The 17878-nt window shown below is 40.1% G+C and overlaps 1 protein-coding gene across 2 annotated transcripts in view; it reads left to right on the plus strand.

Moving 5' to 3' along the window:
* Nucleotides 1–17018: 17018 nt before the first annotated feature.
* The window catches only part of LOC105698448 (lachesin), a 73227-nt gene continuing 72367 nt past the window's right edge, over nucleotides 17019–17878 (plus strand). Inside the window, exon 1 of one of the 2 annotated variants that reach the window (XM_012422720.1) lies at nucleotides 17019–17252. In XM_012422720.1, coding sequence (XP_012278143.1) covers nucleotides 17201–17252 — 52 coding nt within the window. In that variant the 5' untranslated portion in view covers nucleotides 17019–17200. The remainder of the gene's footprint in view (nucleotides 17253–17878) is intronic. The other variant, XM_012422721.1, reaches the window with a different exon arrangement.

Consider the following 17878-nt stretch of genomic DNA (forward strand, 5'->3'; position numbering starts at 1 on the left):
CATCGTATGTGCAAAGTGTCATGCTTATAGCGATTAGGGTTTAACGAACGTTATATAAGGTAAACGTATTAAACGGCGGTCGGTCGGCTTAAACGAGACTCTAAAGATCGCGCGAGTTTATCGATTAATGTTTGATAGAGAAAATGTTATACATTTTTAGTCGCTTCTTTTCCATTTTCGACGGCCTTGCCTCGCCTAGCGACGAGGACCAACTGTTGATTTGTCAAATTGACAGCCGACCCGTCAGTTGGATTCTGCTTTTCAAAGTCTACCGACGGGCTCAACTAACCCAATAAACGTCACGTTGTTTTATAATCATTAAAGCGTATTCCTTTCAGCGCTGTCACGAATAACTCGCTCACTTGTCAGCGATGCACGGGTGGCAATCGTTTAATCCGCAAAAGCAATCGCAGCTATCGACAATTTTAATGAAAGTAAAGCAAAATTCGAAAAGAAATAAGTTAAATTACGAACGCGCAGACGAAAACTGGAGGCTATGGTGAAATAAGTATAACGTTACGACAAACGATCGATCGCGCTCAATTTGAAAATGGTTAAGGTACCAATTTCCGATTTATCCGGAATATGACCAATTGTTTCGCCGCGCCTAGCGGTACTTCTTTTCCACTGCAGAGAAGTACTACTATTTTGAGTGAACCTACTCGGGGGTAGCAAGTATACCAATTCCTCTTCATTTTCCACCGGCTGACGTGCAATCACCGAATGACTGACCCTTATTTCCGATTTTTATGAGAAAATCAGGAAACGGAACAGACTCTTTAGGAAATAACGAAAATATTCGGCGGGCAATGATTTGCGGGAGATTTCGGAAAATGATGGAATAATTAATTTATTACTTTCCAACTTGAAATACTCTGCGGGTGAAATGTGCCACAATATTGCGGTCGAAATTTCGATCCTCCCAATCGATTCGGTGCGTTTACTCCACCCACTCGGCATATTTCCAAGGACCCTCCACTGAACGACACTACTACACGGGCCATTCGCTTCTGTAGTTACAGAGAGATGTGGCAACTACAGTTGCAGGTCGGGTTAATCATGCAGTACGCTAATAAGCTTTAAGGACTCGGTGACGGAAGTACTCGTGCTCGGAGGTCAAGCCGAAACGGATGGACGAATTTTATATTGTTTTACTTTATTGAGTATCGCTCCAAATTAAATAATGCAAAATACGCATTAAATAAAATATATCAGGCCCCATATTTTTCCATTCTCTAACTCAGTGCGATGAGATTTCACGATTCTGACAAAAGCATTTAACTAAAAACCGTTCGTCCCGATCAGAGTACCGCGGATTAATTTGTACACGTGTATGCGATTAAAAGGTTTAAACGGTTTGGTAACAGGAAAAGATATAACAAATGATTGCGCTATTTCTGTTCCTTTCCAGTACATTTTTCCGTCTATTTAGGATCACGGTCAAAATCAGACGAAGCATAAAAAAATGTACATTCCAATATAAATCTCTCTGAACAATGGATTGGAGTGCGACACCGCAACTTTCCTATGAGATATACGTATATCGATTGCATTGTCTGTTTGACTTGTATGGGAACACGGGTTAAGATTATAGCACCGATAACACGGATGGAACCCGGAAAAATGGGACAATGAAAATGAGTCATAAGTCAGCAATACCAATCGCAAATGCATTAAAACGTCAAGTGCTATGGGGATGGGAATGATTTTATTTACGGTTGTTACTTGGCTCGCTATTCAAAAGGGAATCCTTTCTTTCTGCAAATGTATTTAAAGAGGGAAGAATCGTTTCGTTGCAAATTTAATCTAGCAAACGCGTGCCAGTACGGAAACAGTTCCATAGGTGTCACCTTCTTTATACGACTTGAAAGCGACTCAACAAAGTCAAACAAACGTCCAAATTTGAGAGCAGAGAAAATGTCACCGTACCGAGAGTGTCAACAACGAGTCAACAAACATCTCGTAACATACGTGCAACCTACGCAGCTCGGATACGAGTTCTGTACACTTCGTCCACTTATTCTCTTTCTTCGAGGTAACGCGCCCGGTAGTAGTTGAGAACTTAATAAAGTAAAGATAATACGAGACAATATACTCCTCTCAATGTTTAAAGTGGCTGATGTCAAAATTAAACATTCAGATCTCTCCCCCCTACTATATGCATATAACTAGAGCAAACACGCGTTAAAGTTTCACGAGCTCTCAACCGACAGCAAATTGAACCTCATTTGAGCTTTCTATTTCGAGATGTCTCAACATTGATTCTTCTACCCTTACCATAATTTTCATAATGACATTTTCCAATGTTAAAGCTAACAAAACCGTGGTTTCCTCCAGTGATCCTCCCTAGAACCGCAATTTCTGATGTCCAGCTTGAACGCGTACCGACGTTTTCGGTATTGAGGTTGATCAGTCTGATGTCACTAGAGGGTAGTATTCAAATGAAGAATTCAGGCGTGCTTAAAATATTATTCCTTGATTAAGAAGTGAAGAACCTGGAACGAGAGAAGTGAGGTAACAGGCGGTTAGAAAGGTCGTTGAAAGGGGAGCAGCTTCCCGGTGAAAAAAAAAGTTAGGTAGGTGGATTGCGCGGAGACGATGGACTGTAGAGAAAGACTTTGCTGCGCGAAGAGATAGAATCTTCAGATTAAGACTGGGCACTTTTACGGACGAGTGCTCCGCCCTAGGCGGAGATAAACCCAGACCAACCGCAAATTGGGAAAAGGAAATTAATAATTTTAATCAATTATTAATGCCCCTCGTTATTTGACACAGAACGGCTTTCCATTTTTATCAACCCTTTCCACAACGAAAAGTAGCGTTATCCCGTATATAGAGAAATTTACGGGAAATTATTTCCAATGCAAATAATTGTAGAAAATCTCATTGAATTACAATTATACTATAGTTTTCGGGGCAAATGTAACATTTTATCGGTAATCCCTTTTAAATAATGTTTATGCTTCAACTGATATCAGCGTACGTTGTGTGATGAATTTAATTAAAAAGAGTACGCAACGTGAACTTTTCCATTGGTATAATTTTAATCAATTATTAATGCCCCTCGTTATTTAACACAGAACGGCTTTCCATTTTTATCAACCTTTCCCACAACGAAAAGTAGCGTTATCCCGTATATAGAGAAATTTACGGGAAATTATTTCCAATGCAAATAATTGTAGAAAATCTTATTGAATTACAATTATACTACAGTTTTTGGGGCAAATGTACATTTTACCGGTAATCCCCTTTAAATAATGTTCATGCTTCAACTGGTATCAGCGTACGTTGTGTGATGAATTTAATTAAAAAGAGTACGCAACGGAACTTTTCCTTTGGTAGGACTCCGCGGAAAAAAAAAAATAGGAACCAAATCCCTTGTGGTTTGCTGCCTTCGAGTCAAAGCCACAACGTTAATCCATTCTTTGGGTAATGCAACTTGTCTTCCTTCGCGTACATGTACCTTTTTTCCTGCAGTTCGGTTACTCCCCGTACTACGAAGCTTGGGATTTCTACCATTATTTTCGGATTCGCAACACGCGCGACCTCGCATAAAATGCAAATCAGTGATAAATAAGTTACGGAAATCTCAAGCTCGGCGAAACGTGACTCATTTTTATCACAAAATTCAATACGAGCACGGTAATTAGTCGCAATGGCGAATACAATCATATGCAATTGTGACCGCTCCTTTTTCGCCTCCTTTAGTTCAGTATTTTGAATTTAAACGTTCTTTCTGATCCTTCGGCTTAATAAATAACTACGTATCTTTCCGCGATAAAATTAGAGATTCTTTTCCCTTAAACCCTGCAATGTTTTTGTAGAAGAATACGCGGGAAAATTAAAGGCCACAGCTTCCTGACCCACTTAGCCCGGTGAAATACAAAAAGCTTCGTTTTCTTGCAATAGGGATAGCTCGTTAAATTAAATTTTCAAGAATGTACCTATTGCACGCATTTAGGATGACGTCAAAAAATGGTTAAACATTTTTTTTTCTTGTAATCCAGGGTATTGTAAAATGATATACAATTAATGAGGATTTTGCAACTTGGATGACTATAAAAGATTTTATAATAAAACATTATTTAATTCACGTAGATGTATTTAAGCTCCATTTACTATGTATAAAAATGATACTATATATACTATACATATTAATAATTGTAGATTTATCGTTAAACTCTTTTTATGTCTATGAACTATGCGACACGATTAACATAATTTGGCGAAATTCCATAAATGCTAAAGAATTCCAAGATCGTGCCATTTTAAATATTACATCAGAATTCAGGAAGATTGATAAGAGCAGAATTGCTCTCTCCGAGATATTCATGCTCCGAGTCTATATACATTCTTGAGGAGCTAACTTAACATGCTGTAATATCGACAGGGGTAAAAAGATAAGCCCTTCGCGATGCGTAGCCTGTCATACCGTGTGTACCTTGATTTTTATAGGAATAAAGGGGTGTTTGATCGGATACACGAGGAGAAATTTCTGCAGGAAGTCAATATTAATTTTATCACGAAAAAGGGAAGGAGAGGAACCGTCTGCACTAAACTTCACGTTGTACCGAAATAAGTAGCCTCATATTTCAACGACCTTCCAAACGATCCCTACGACATAATTTCCAATCACTCCGTAGATCCCATCCCTGCAAATCCATCATTTACGTAGTCCCTTGATTGACATTACCTAGCGATCTACGCGCAACCCAAGGCCAGGTACAAAAACCCGACGCAAAACACTTCCAAATTCCAAAATCCCATTAGAAAATTCAAGCATTAGCAGGCACTCTATTCAATTGCCTCCTCGCCTCTCCAAATCCCAGTTTCTTCCCTTCGCGAGACCCGCACTTGCTCCCGCCCGCCGTAGCGTTTAAACTTATATTTTTAACCATTAGTTAATTATCCGTTCGTCCCTAAGCTGTTTGCAAGCGCAACAGCTATTATCGCCTCGCGCCTCGCTCCTATCCGGCGCCCAGCCCACCCCCTCGGAAGTAAAGCCGCGTTGCAACAAACGCAAAGTTACCCCCGATCCGCCGAGCCATGCAGGGCGCACGATGCGCCGCGGCACAAAACGGTAAACAATAAAACTAAAACGGAATACGATCTCGGTTGGAAGTGACTCGAGGGGGGGCACTTAGGAATAGCACACTCGGTAGGGCGCAGCCCACATCAAAGGACGCGGTCACACCCGGCGCAGCTCGACGCAGCCGGTGCACCCGCAAAGCCCCCCTTAACAGTCGGCGTGCAATCGGTGACTACGACGAGTCACCACCACCCTTCCTCCGGGTATCCTTGCCACTTTCCAAGGATTTCCCGCATACCCTATGTCCGACTCGGCACGTGAGCCCGGCATTTCCGAGGGGGTGCATACTTCGAAAGTAGTTCCCGAGTCGCGGCGAGGGCGCCGCCTCGAGACCCCCGACATGGGGGATCTCCGAAAAACTCCCGCTATTAAACTAAATTATCTGCCTCGCCGAAAAATTGTCCGGACCCCTGGCAGCCGCTGGCGAGCCCTGGTTGCACCTCTGAGAGCACCGGCGTACCGGCGGAACCGCCGGTTCCCCTGCAGCCCGCGAAATTATGGCGCGGAAGCGAAGCACCCCGCCGCCCGGGTAGGCGAGCTTTCGTAAACTTCCCCGCACCCGGAAGCCCAGGGTAACGAGCTGAGATACGCTCCGGAGGAACTTTTCTCGAAATCTTCAGCGTCCTCGTCGGGGCTGGCTTCCCGTTGTTTGCCGGAAGACAAAAGGGAAGGACGTCGCGATGTCGAGAGCCCCCGTTTATTCGCGCCGCCACGACCGGCGAGGGCCTGCCCCTGGACCGAGCGAATTTCTGACCCCCCCCCAAAGGCGATTTCTGCCTTTACGTCTACCTATTTTCCGATCTACGCCTCGATTATGGGAATTCTTGATACGCCGAAAGCGTTACCCGCGTTTGATGGAGACCCCGTTTGTGACGAAGAGGGTAGTAACACTAAAGAATGGCGCACTAGCTCTTTGTTTCAAGTTTGGAAGAGGTCTGACATATGCATACCTTGGCCCGATGGACATGATATTTGTAAATTAAGTTTAGGGGATAACGATATGACCATTTATAAATTATCCCCTTTGAATAATATGAGTGAGAGTATTTGTGCTGCAAATATGACTCATTGTATACTATAAATTTTCAATTCCATTTGGTAGAATGAATGTCGAGTATTTTCGATATTGGTTGCAACTTTTGTGGTATCACGCAAAATATTGCATTGAGGAGTGTCGAAGGAAAGAAATTTTTTCCAGTACGAAAATAGAATTAAGCAATTTTACATCGATCGAAAGGCAGCTTGGACAAGTGCGAGAAGCTGTCATTCTCCCCTTTACAACGTTAAAATGTTTTTTACATTTTGTTCTCTTAAGTGCTAATTATGTGACACGTTCTTAAATATCATGCTCCCTTGATTTTCGGAAAAAAAAATGAAATTTTTCCGTAGGGGTACTAGGAATTATTTCGAATCTGTAAGCAAACATTGAATAAACCTGGTGCTCGCGATATGTCAAAGACAAAGAGCACTCGGGCTTCGTCGATTCATTACATAACCACTCGCTGGCGCGTATATTTCCCGAGAACTAATAAAATAATGAAATCCACGTTTAATCACGCAATTGGCAGTATTTAAATAACTGAATAATAAATCACTGTGTACTCAACTCTGGCGGCGTACGGAAATTCTATCGCGATGTGGCCTTCGCGTACACTAGCAGTATTATTCTTCATTGTCACGAGACCCGAGCTGGAAATCGTTACGCGTTGTTCCGCCGTAATCATCCCTCGGGCTATCGTTCGACAAGTGAAATAGCCTTTTCCTTTTGAAGTCCTCGTGATACCGTTCTTGAAAATAATCCCGGGCACATGCCTCGGCTCCCATTGACATAGGCAACGTTCATTTCCTCTTTCTCTCATCCATTTGCTTTTTATTGTGGCTCAAGATAATTGATTTTGGAGCCCCTGTGGTTGAGTATTCGAGGTGAAAGACGCGGGTCGTCAACAACTGACCGAGGTATTCTTGTATATAAGCTTTTTTGTATCAAATTGTTTCATATTTATCATTGAAGTCTGTAGACCCGAAATTGCCTTTGGTGCTTCTGAAATGCCACATTCACATGTAGAAATAGGAAACGTGTCTAATGACTCCCATAGGACCCTGCCCTAGATGAAAGAAACGCTCAAAATATGTAACTTCAGCGTCATACCCTCGCAAATTGCAACATCACTTTTATACTCGTTTTACGGTTTACGTGTATACCGTCATCACTTCGTATGGTTCATTTTTGCCGTCTTAGCGCGTCTCTTTCATCTCAACGTCGACGTCGACACGGGAAAGATATTTTTCGGTGTGTAACGTCGTAATTGTTGATACTAGTTCTAAAATCTGTGCTACCTCCGGTTGCAAACGTAATAATCCGTCGAGTCGTCAATTCCGGATGTCGTTCTTTTAACATGTATACGGAGAGATTTGTTTCGACATATGAAGTAGATACGTGCTTCTTGCTTATAAGCTCCCCTCCCATAACGCGAAATTCCCCCTGAGACACTTTTTCGACGACGGTGTGCTCTTCTAAAACGACAATTTCCCAGCAAGTATTTTCTTGACATATGAAGTGATTTCTACAGGGGGACCGGGGTTTACACTAACAATTTTTGTCAAATATTTGTAGGAAAAATAGGGAAATGGTACTGCCTTCAAGATTATCATATATTCGTAATTTTCAACATCGCCAGATTAAAAGTCACGACAAGACAAAATTCGATATAGATTTCTGAATGATGGTGTGCAAAATAAACTCGCAGAATTCCCACGCAAATTTGGCAAAAGTAATTTTAGTTACACAAGTCCTGCGTAAGAGTGCAAGGCAATGAGAGTACGCTTGCAAGCGGCCGTGAAACATTTCACCGGAATATTCCGTATGTCAAATAATAGCACAGTTTGAAACACATCTCAGAACTTTCATCGTGTTCCGTAGGAATTACCTGAAATGTGTAACTTGGAAGGAAGTTAAGACTTTGAGACAAAAGAAAGAATCAGGTGACGTTAAAATTAATCGTAAATTCCATTACTCGCGGACGGTTTTTTTATATATTATGGTATATACAATCATAAATTGACTGTAACACGTGTTCAGCATTTTTACAAACTTTAGAAATACTACTTGTTTTTGTTAATTGATATTTCTACATAACCTCTGATGCACGGAACCAGTGTAAACGACTCTCACGAGCATTGATACTCAGTATTCCAATTACTTTCAGAACCAATAAATTAATCGAACTCATCGACATGCGAACAGTGGTAGATGGCACGACGTCCTAATTTAAATTAATTAATTAAATAATAATTAATTGAATGAAACGGTGAAGTAAAGCAGAACAATTTATGGCAGTCACGTCTTTGATGTACTTAATTAAAGTGAATTTTTGAACCAATTAAATTGTACTAATATTCCATAGAAGCGATTAACGAAATTAATTAAAATGAAAGAATTTGTATTACCTATGGAATGGTCATCCGTTTGCTTTTTCATTTTATTGAGGTGCAGCGAACAGGCACAAATGACCTCCGACGTGTAGTCAATTTGTATACTAAATGAAATTTTGTAACATGTGACATGTATGACACATTTCAAATAGAAGAGAACACATTCTCGCGCAGTAGGGATGCAGCATCCGATCCGATTCAGGATTTGATTAGTACATATTTGGTTTTCAATAGTCAGCAAACATGCAATTCAGACCTAGGCATAAGCTATACGATAATCCCTTCATTTAGGATGTAATGCATTAATGTAAACGATATGTGACAAAGGTACGTTCGTTTCTAAACTTTTAACCGAAAGTTACAAACACTGAAATCCATCCAAAAATTGTGGAATATTAATTAATAAGTGCAAATGTGAACGAGCGATTTACATGAAGTATCGTAACATCGAATTAGGATTTCTGAATAATTGCCGCTCGAATTTTCCCAATCTGTATCGAGAGGATTCTACAATCCGGTAACACGAAATCCGATAGTTATAGCGAACTTGATAATTGTTGAGAATCCGATAAGCTTAGAGAATTCGATAACGAAATTCTTTGAATATCTGTTAATCTCGTGAGAATGAATTTATTCATGCGAGCCATTACGACATCCAAGTTATATACATTAATATTTATACTATACATTTCTATTATTCCCACGAATTAAAATATTTTTTAAGGTAGAAAATGTCTTGACGAAGTATGCAAATTAAACATGCGGAAAAGAATGGTTTCAAAACTCTGTTACCAAGACGATATCAGCAATAACACTCCCCCCTCGGGGTATAGGATTTTTCCTTAAAGGAAAACTGAAAATTATTTGCAATCTCGGAGTCCTTTTTTCATAAATTTCATAGAGCTCAAGCTAAAGCTCTGAACACTTCCCGAAGCAATCTTAACTTTATCCTTCTTGATACGATTCTTTTTCTTCTTAAAATTTCGCAGTCCGGTTTAGCTTCTGGGCTCGGAATTTCTACGATTATTTTCGAATTCACGACACGCGCGACCTCGCATAAAATTTCGATGTTCGGTCACTTAAATCTGCGAGGGTCTTATGGTAATACGAACACGCATGAAAGTCAATCGCTGCGCAAGGGTTCCGCGATGGAAGCATTTCACCCCCGTTAAGGGATAAATGGTCCTGGAGAACAAGGTTGACATATTCATAGACCTTTACGTTAATGTAAACGCGCCGGTGACTTTTTTAGTTGCAAATTTTCTCATTACGGCCGCCTTAAGATAACTGGCCGATAAGGGAAGCCAATTGGGGTGGGAAAATACCCTGATATCGTGTCTCGATATACATGGCTTAAAACATTTCGCAAATAACTTCCTGATACCGAAGTTACACCGAAATTCGTTAAAAAGACTCGACAAACTGAACCATTATTTCATTTCGCTGAATATACAGGTTTAATGGAAAATTAATTTCATCTCCGTTATAAATATACACTTCGGTTACGGTATAAAAGTGAATGGTGAATTATCTCGACATTTCTGGAGGCGGTATGAAATGAATCACGCAGGTTGAGTACGTTGTTTTTTTCTCATTTCAGTTTTGCAAAAGGAATGTAAAAGTGCAAGGCAGAACAATTTCTAAAGTCTGCGTTTACCGTTAGTACCACAGATACTGTGGGCTTGAGTTTAAACTTGAAATGCAATTATCTTAAGATCTAAGAGGAACCGGTACTGATATTGGGGTATGCTTTGTTCATCAATTAAGAAGAGTTTTACGGTGGCAAGCAGGAAATATAATACAATAAGGAACTCAAGTTATGGTGTGGAATTAATCCAAATTAACGAGCGTTTACCTCGATTCTCCCGCGATTAAATCCGCGGAAGCTTTGCCAGATTACTGAGACAACTGATTCTTACACGTTGCTCTTTTTTGAAATGCTAAAATGTACACCTATGTATGTATACTCGACTGCGCACTCACATTTTCAACAGGTAGATATTATCGTATGTGGTTTTCCTTCGTTTTTAAACCGTTCTTTCTTGATAATTATTGTGAAAAGATCATAAAAAGAAAATTAGCATCGCGACCTTCTCTTAACGCTTTGCGCCAAAGATTACCCCGGCTTTGCACTAAACATTACAAACACTTCAGTGATGCACTCACTCTCTCATTTCCTTAAGCATTATTATTTTTTTTTTATTATAAAATCGATATACAATTTTAATGTTTTACTTTTACGATGATCAGGTATAGATAATACAGCAACATTGATAAATATGTATCTATCCTGCGTTTTGGTGAAAAGTGAACTACAATCCCGAACTGCAATGATTGTCTCACGTAAGATATTCTACCGTAAGATATTGCACCCCAAATCCTACCGGAATTACCGACCGTACACATTCTATTCAAATGCGTTTTTTCGTCTTTCCCAGCTGAATTACATGAAAAGTTGGAATCCCTCGAACATTCTCCCTGTCAGAAAGCTTTCTCAAAAATGAGAAACCGAAACGAACAACGGATGCTCCAGTTTCGGTAATCCACTAATTACAAGGACAGTGCAGGATTAAAAATTGTATCGGACACAGACTTAGAATGAATGCAAAAGCACAGTTGCACAGTACGGATTGTGCATTCAATCGCATCTCGTCAAATGATATACCGCGATGAAACTGTATACCGAAACATTTTACTCGTCCTCCTTTTCACTGCGATTTTCCTTACCTTTATGGACTTCTAACACTCGTATAAAAGCACCGATTTCAAATAACAGTCCATAAAGTTAGAAAATAAACGTATTGTCGAAATGATATTCCATTCTCATCATAATTCAATAAATATTATTGCCAATCACCCTTGCCGTTACAGCATCATCTTCGATCTTTTAGTTACAAATCGGCGAAATTGTATTTACAGTTTACACGTAAAATACTGTGTTCACTCCATATAGAGTCTCTATAATTATCAAAGTCATTTATAACGCGAACATAAAAAACTATTTAATTACACGGCACTCAATATAGTGACCGTCCCGATACACAAAATGACTTGGCATTTAGTAATAAAAACATTTACTCAGAAATCACCACGACGAATAAAGCATCTAAGTGTTTATTTTTTCAGTCGAGCTTTTAAACGAAACGATTCATATTCGGTGAAGTGTTATCAATTGATGGATCATGAATAATCGAGCGGAAGCATTCGGACTCCCTTCAATGCAAGAGCAATAAAAAGGGAATTTTTGTGTAACTACCTCGTTAATGTATTGAATGCGGAGTTTCGTTAAAGTTGCGCGTATGCATGTACATACATCATGATGGGAGATATCCAAAATAGATGTGAGGCACGTATGGTCCAAGCCGATACACGTTGTACCGAGTGCAAGTGTACCATAAAAACTGAGCGGTGCATAAATGTGTTTAACGATCGCGTAAAACTTTGATCCACCAATCTCGTCGTCAATATTTAATAACCGCATGTCTTCTGCTTCGGTGCCGCCTCCGAGAAATACAGATAGGTGCTCGATTCGTATTAAGAACTATTGTGTAGTTAAAAGCCCTGATATATATCTTAAAAGTTCTGTAATGTCCTTTTCCAAGCGGCGAAGAAGTTTTAATTTGATATGCTGCTCAGATTATAGCTCCATAAGACTCACGTTCCTGCGAAGGAACCATGTATGCGTAAAATGGCAAATGTGGATCGGCAAGAATTCATCCACTAGGAATTATATTACTTATGGCGTAACTTTTTAATACCTATGAATATTAGTATTAATGTTCAACAATTTGATAGACGAATTGTGTTACCATTAATGAAGCGTACAAACATTTAATGAAATAAGCATTTTATAACAAGGAAAAGAATGGAAAAACTACTATTTCAACGAAAATTGAAGAAAACTGTAAAGATGACCTTAAAATACATGAGCGCTATTTATCGACTTTGCAATTTTTCTGAATAATAAATTATAACGAATCCCAATAATATGTATTTACATTCTTCACCCAACTATTCTTGCTAGAAGAATTATTTTGCACTCCTCTATAGTAGATTTCTCTCTACAAAACTATTGCGTTATGTATAACGATTCTCATTCTTAAACGTTCGTAAACTTTCCGACAAAATCAACGCATATTCAAAACAATTAATCTTACTTTGAAGAACTCATAAATTCACTTACCAGAAGCACAGGAACTCGGAAGAAACAATTCTCTCAAAAATGCGTTGAACAGAAACGTCGAATTTTACATATCAAGGACGAGGCTTTCTTAACTGAAGAAAAATGTACCACTCCTTGATCAGATTTCGGTCTCTTGTAACGAATTTCGATTAATATTGCACGTTTTCAACACAGAACACTGCAATATCCGTGCCGATAAATGTACCGAAAGGTTAAAAAGCCGACTGAGAGGATTTTAAATGATAAAAACTTGAATGGTGAAGACTCAATCGACGTAGTACCGACGATCGGAAATTACAAATGGCGACTGGTGTTGCGTTCCTCGAGTACCCACAGGCCTTTGTAGTTAGTTTGTAGTTTTGCCGCGCGGTGGCACCACCGCAACGTAGTAGGTACGGCAACGTCGCTATGAAGCTCGAGCATTAACCGACCGCCAGTCATGGTTTACCAGGAGTAGGAAAATAGACGTTACCCGACGCGAAGTTAAAATTATAATTGTCCATCTGCCAAGATTTTATCGTTTAGGACGAGAAGAGCCGACTCTCCCGATTGGGTTTTTACTGACGATAAGAATGATACTGGAGGTAACCGATTCGTCAAAGGCGCAAAAGGTTTGTGGTTATGATTGATGAAGTATGGCTAATTCGTATCATAAGTCGATAGATTATCTTAAATCGTAATAAAAGAATATAAGAAGAGACGAGCGCAAGTTCTCAGTGCAGACGGGAAGCAAATGAATAAAATTTGAATAAAATAAGATATAATTAATTTTTTGTTACACTTATGTAAATATATAAATTTAGGATACGCTTGTATTACAATTTATCGTTAGAACGTTAGTTCAAGGATCGCCGGATTACGTTACATAATTCCAAAAATGTAAATTGCAATTTTACCTACAGATTTAATATTTTATTTTAGTAATTCTTTAGCTAATAAAGTTTAAGGAAATGTTCTTTTTACAGGCTTATTTTCTGTACTGAAACTGATAAAATTTTTTGTCAACTTCTTTATCGATAGAAACTGAAGAACCTACTTTTAATATTCAGCACCTTCGTGAACAAAATGGTACTGCTTTAAATGATTTTTATTAAAAAGGCTTTTGTATAGAAGCTATAAATATATAGTTTATAAATATATAGCTTCATAAGTTGTAACATTCAGAAATATTTAAATCAGAAAATTGTAGAAACGTAAAGGACTAATTTACAGGCAGGAAGTGAACATTATTTTGTAGATGGATGGCGGATTCGGAGATGGAGAGAGAGATCAAGAGCCCCGCCTCGCGCGCGTTTAGACTGACTCAAAACAATATTTTATTGCTAAGACACAAAACATCCCCCGTTCGTCCCTCCCGACATTTCATCAAGCCCATTGCCGCGACCGCTCCGTCCTCGAATTCAGTCGGCAACAGTCCACAGTTTTTACAATGATAATTGAAATATAATCGACATATCTAAAACTTAAAAAAAAAATAGTCAAAGGAGGACTTTGAACTCGCGTTAATCGGGTCAACAATGCCGTGTAGTAAATTCACAGAAGTAATGATACAGCCCTAAATGAGAGCACTGTTTGTTATCACAAAATGGTGGTGGAAACCCGCGTTTACGTGTACAGGATAACCCTCGTCACCTGGCGGATATGGTCTTTAAATATTCCACCGCCGCACTTTACCAACACATGGGAAAAATGTGTTTCTCGGGACTTGACCTTTTTAGAAGCCTCAGTAATTTTTCGTTGGAATGAGGAAGTACTCGCAGGCGTTACACATGACTCACAATCGTTAAACAGAAAGGAGCGTGATTAAAGCAGTAACGTCTGGCATTCGCGCAATCGTTCCTTGTACTTTCGCGTTCTCATCTCTCATATCTTTTCTGTAGTATTCTCGAAAGAGTTATCGTTAATACTTCTACAAAAAGACTCATTTTAATGACTGCAAGAGGTTTGGCCACCTTTCCGAGTCCGAGTTTCAAATAGGTATATTTTTTCTTAAAAAGTACCCTGGGTGAGTTCTTTGCCCTGAATAAAATACAAGCGACTCTGTATGCACCTACACTGTAGGCGAGGCAATAAATGAAAAAGTAGAGAAGCGATAAGCAACGTACAAACACGCATTACGAGCATTTACCTTCAGACATGCAGCGATGCGAGACTTTGATTATACTTCGTTGCAACTGCACATTCGGAACCATGTTTCGAGACAAGAAATCTAATGAGTTTGCGTACTAAGAACTGCTCTCTTTATTGCTGAATGAGCCAGGAATGAAACGGCGGAAGAAAATAAAAATTATAAGTCACAGAATTCTCCACCTCTCTTTATATTATTAACAATGCATTCAAAATTGCTTTTTATAAATATAATAAATTTAATTGGTTACCTCTTAACCCTTTCGCGATCGCGGAAATAGCCATCAGAGTACACATTAAGGTGAAGTGAAACACGTCGAGGAACTTGATCGACATCGATAAAGAAGATTTTTCTAAATGCCTACGTTGCCGACGTTCGTTTTTATATTGACAGCTGTGTCGAATTATATTGGGTATTGTACCAAATGGCATACTCCACCTGTCGTATTCGTACAATAATTATAAAGAAATCGAAGTAAAACTCCAGAAAGCCTCTGGATTCATGCTTTCTGGGGCCCTAATTGACTGCAGAGGGCCCCTTGCGCCATCTGTGATTTTCAGGTCAATTAAATTTTCACTCCGAGACCTCGTATTACCATCGTTTTAGCATAGATGCGTATACAACACTTTTTTTTGCCCTATCCCGTTGAAATGCGAGTTTATCGATTACCAGAGTGTTCTAAATTGTCATAAAATTATCTTGACCCTTTCGTTTCTCATATCAGAGCCTTCGATAATTGTATATTGATCGAAATATGAGAACTCGACGCCATTTTGGTTCTGGTCTGGGCTGAGTTAAAAAATTTTGTTAAAAAATCCAAATTTTGAATGTGTCAGGACAATTCTTAGATGATCAGGAGCGACGCGTCAAAGTTTCGGAAAGTTTGGTCTAATACCCTTAAAAAAAGTGTTGTATTCGAATCGACTGATTTGAAGGGTGTTTCACTTCACCTTAAGAGAGTCTCGCGGAAAATTGTTAGATATATTTTAGTATTATGTTTGCGTATGATAAATTTAAAAAATGACGCTTTTAGTAGATGCCGGATATACACGGCGCAGGCCAGGGTGAAGAATTTAGTAGAAGCCGGATATAACCGGCGCAGGGCGAGAAAGGGTTAAGAAATTAAAGATAAATATTTAGAAGTTGCATAGAAGCAGCATCGCCATTCATTTCCCGAATAAAGGTGAACAACTGTAAAGCCGGTTTATTTCTTACGCCATTTGCTCGTAGAATCGGATTTCTAGCTAAATAAAAGGACACGTTAGAACGATTCCCGTAATTACCGCGAACCGACCGCTGGTATCACTCGTCAATGTCACCGGTATTTTCTTCGTCGGACCATTAGGAACTCGGCAAATCGGTTACTTGGAAAAGGCCGTATCACAGAAATAGGGCTGAACGTGACCCAAATTATTCATTGCAAATCGTTTTGCCGAAAGCCTGCAGGAAAACGGTAGAAGTTGCGATTCCTTGTAGCGACAATGATGTAATTCTCTTCCCCAGATTTGACCTAAAAGGCATGTCACCCGAAGATACAAATCGAGCAGGTGATCGCATCTCGCTGGCTCACCAATACCGATACCATATCTAGTCCCATTCATTTATCAAACATATAATTATACGTTAGAAGGTCCTCGATCGAACGATCCTCTACAAGGTACATCGACGGACCGTTTGATCCCACACTTGTACCGTCCTATTCATCGTCTCGGCAACTCGTTCATTCATAACTCTGCAAAAAGAGCGTTAGTTCGATATCCCTCAGGGAATGCTCCTATAAACGGAGGAACGCGAATACTCTGAACGGCCAAAGAGCTCCCTTGTCTCCTACGATGGTGGGATCTATGACGCTCAGATAAGGAGCTTCTAGCTAAAGGAAAGGACACCTAAAAAATCCGATTCCGGCAATTAGCGCGGCACGCTAGTATCGCTCGTCAATGTCACCGGCATATTTTTTTCGGCGGAACATGAGTAATGCCGCAAATCCGTTACTCGAGCCAAGACCGCGCCAAGGGAACGGCGGCCGAGGAGTGAATGGAGGACGGCGCGGAGGGCTCGAGAGCTCGGCTCGAAGTGTGCGTTGGTTCCCGAGCGCGCCGTGCGTGGGGCATGTGAGCGCAGGATCGACCGCGCAGCCGGTTTGCGCAGGTCCCCGTAAAAAGCCGGGGGCGCGATTCCGTCGGTCTTCGGATACCGTCTGGTCTCAGTTTGTATTTAGTTCCACCTTGAATCGGTGCCTCGTCGTCGATCTCGTGCTCCCGATGCCCACGAGTGCCGAGCGCCGCTGACTTTTCATCTTGTTTTAGGATAGTGCGATAGTGGATACCAGAGTATCAGTGCGTTAAGGGACCAGTTGATTACGAGCAAGATGCGCCGAATACAGTTCGCTGCCGTTTTCGCGCTGCTCTTCGTAACTCGAGGTGAGCTTTGCATTTAGATATTTAGATTTAAATACGGATTTTGTTACGCGCATCGATATTCGGGAAAAATGGGCTTTTATAATTCAGTGATAGGGGACTGTGCCGGAATTATGCAGGGCACTGGTATGTAAAAATAATGTGGAAGGTCATTTTATCCAAGTTCTGCCGGTGGGAGTGTTATGTAGTTGCGGTTTTTGTCGGACTTTTCATTGCGCTGATAAAAAACGACCGCAATTTACTTGGATATCGCGGAGTACCTGTTTTTTTTTTTTTTTTTTTTAGTTATTCTATGTTCGATTGGTGGATTCCAATCGATCTCGTACTCCGGATACCCACGCAATAGGCACTACCATATATATTGAAAAAGTCGTGTTACTGTCGAGCATCGTTAACTTTAAACGACGCGAAAGGACAGTACGTATATGACCTATCGGAGTTGTCCCATGGAAATATCATTGCCCTGAAATATCGGTGCGAAGTTCGGTCATGGGAAATGCATTGACTACCGCATCGATGGCCGCTGTTTCCGCGATGCGTTTCCTCGGTCCATGGTGGTTTAAATTCTTTAGGGATATTTCAAATTTTCGAAAAATACGTTGAGCCGTTCTTACTTAAACTTTAACAGA

Source organism: Orussus abietinus, unplaced genomic scaffold (genome assembly GCF_000612105.2).
Source record: "Orussus abietinus isolate OABI.00-Male unplaced genomic scaffold, Oabi_2.0 scaffold62, whole genome shotgun sequence".
Lineage (NCBI taxonomy): Eukaryota > Metazoa > Arthropoda > Insecta > Hymenoptera > Orussidae > Orussus > Orussus abietinus.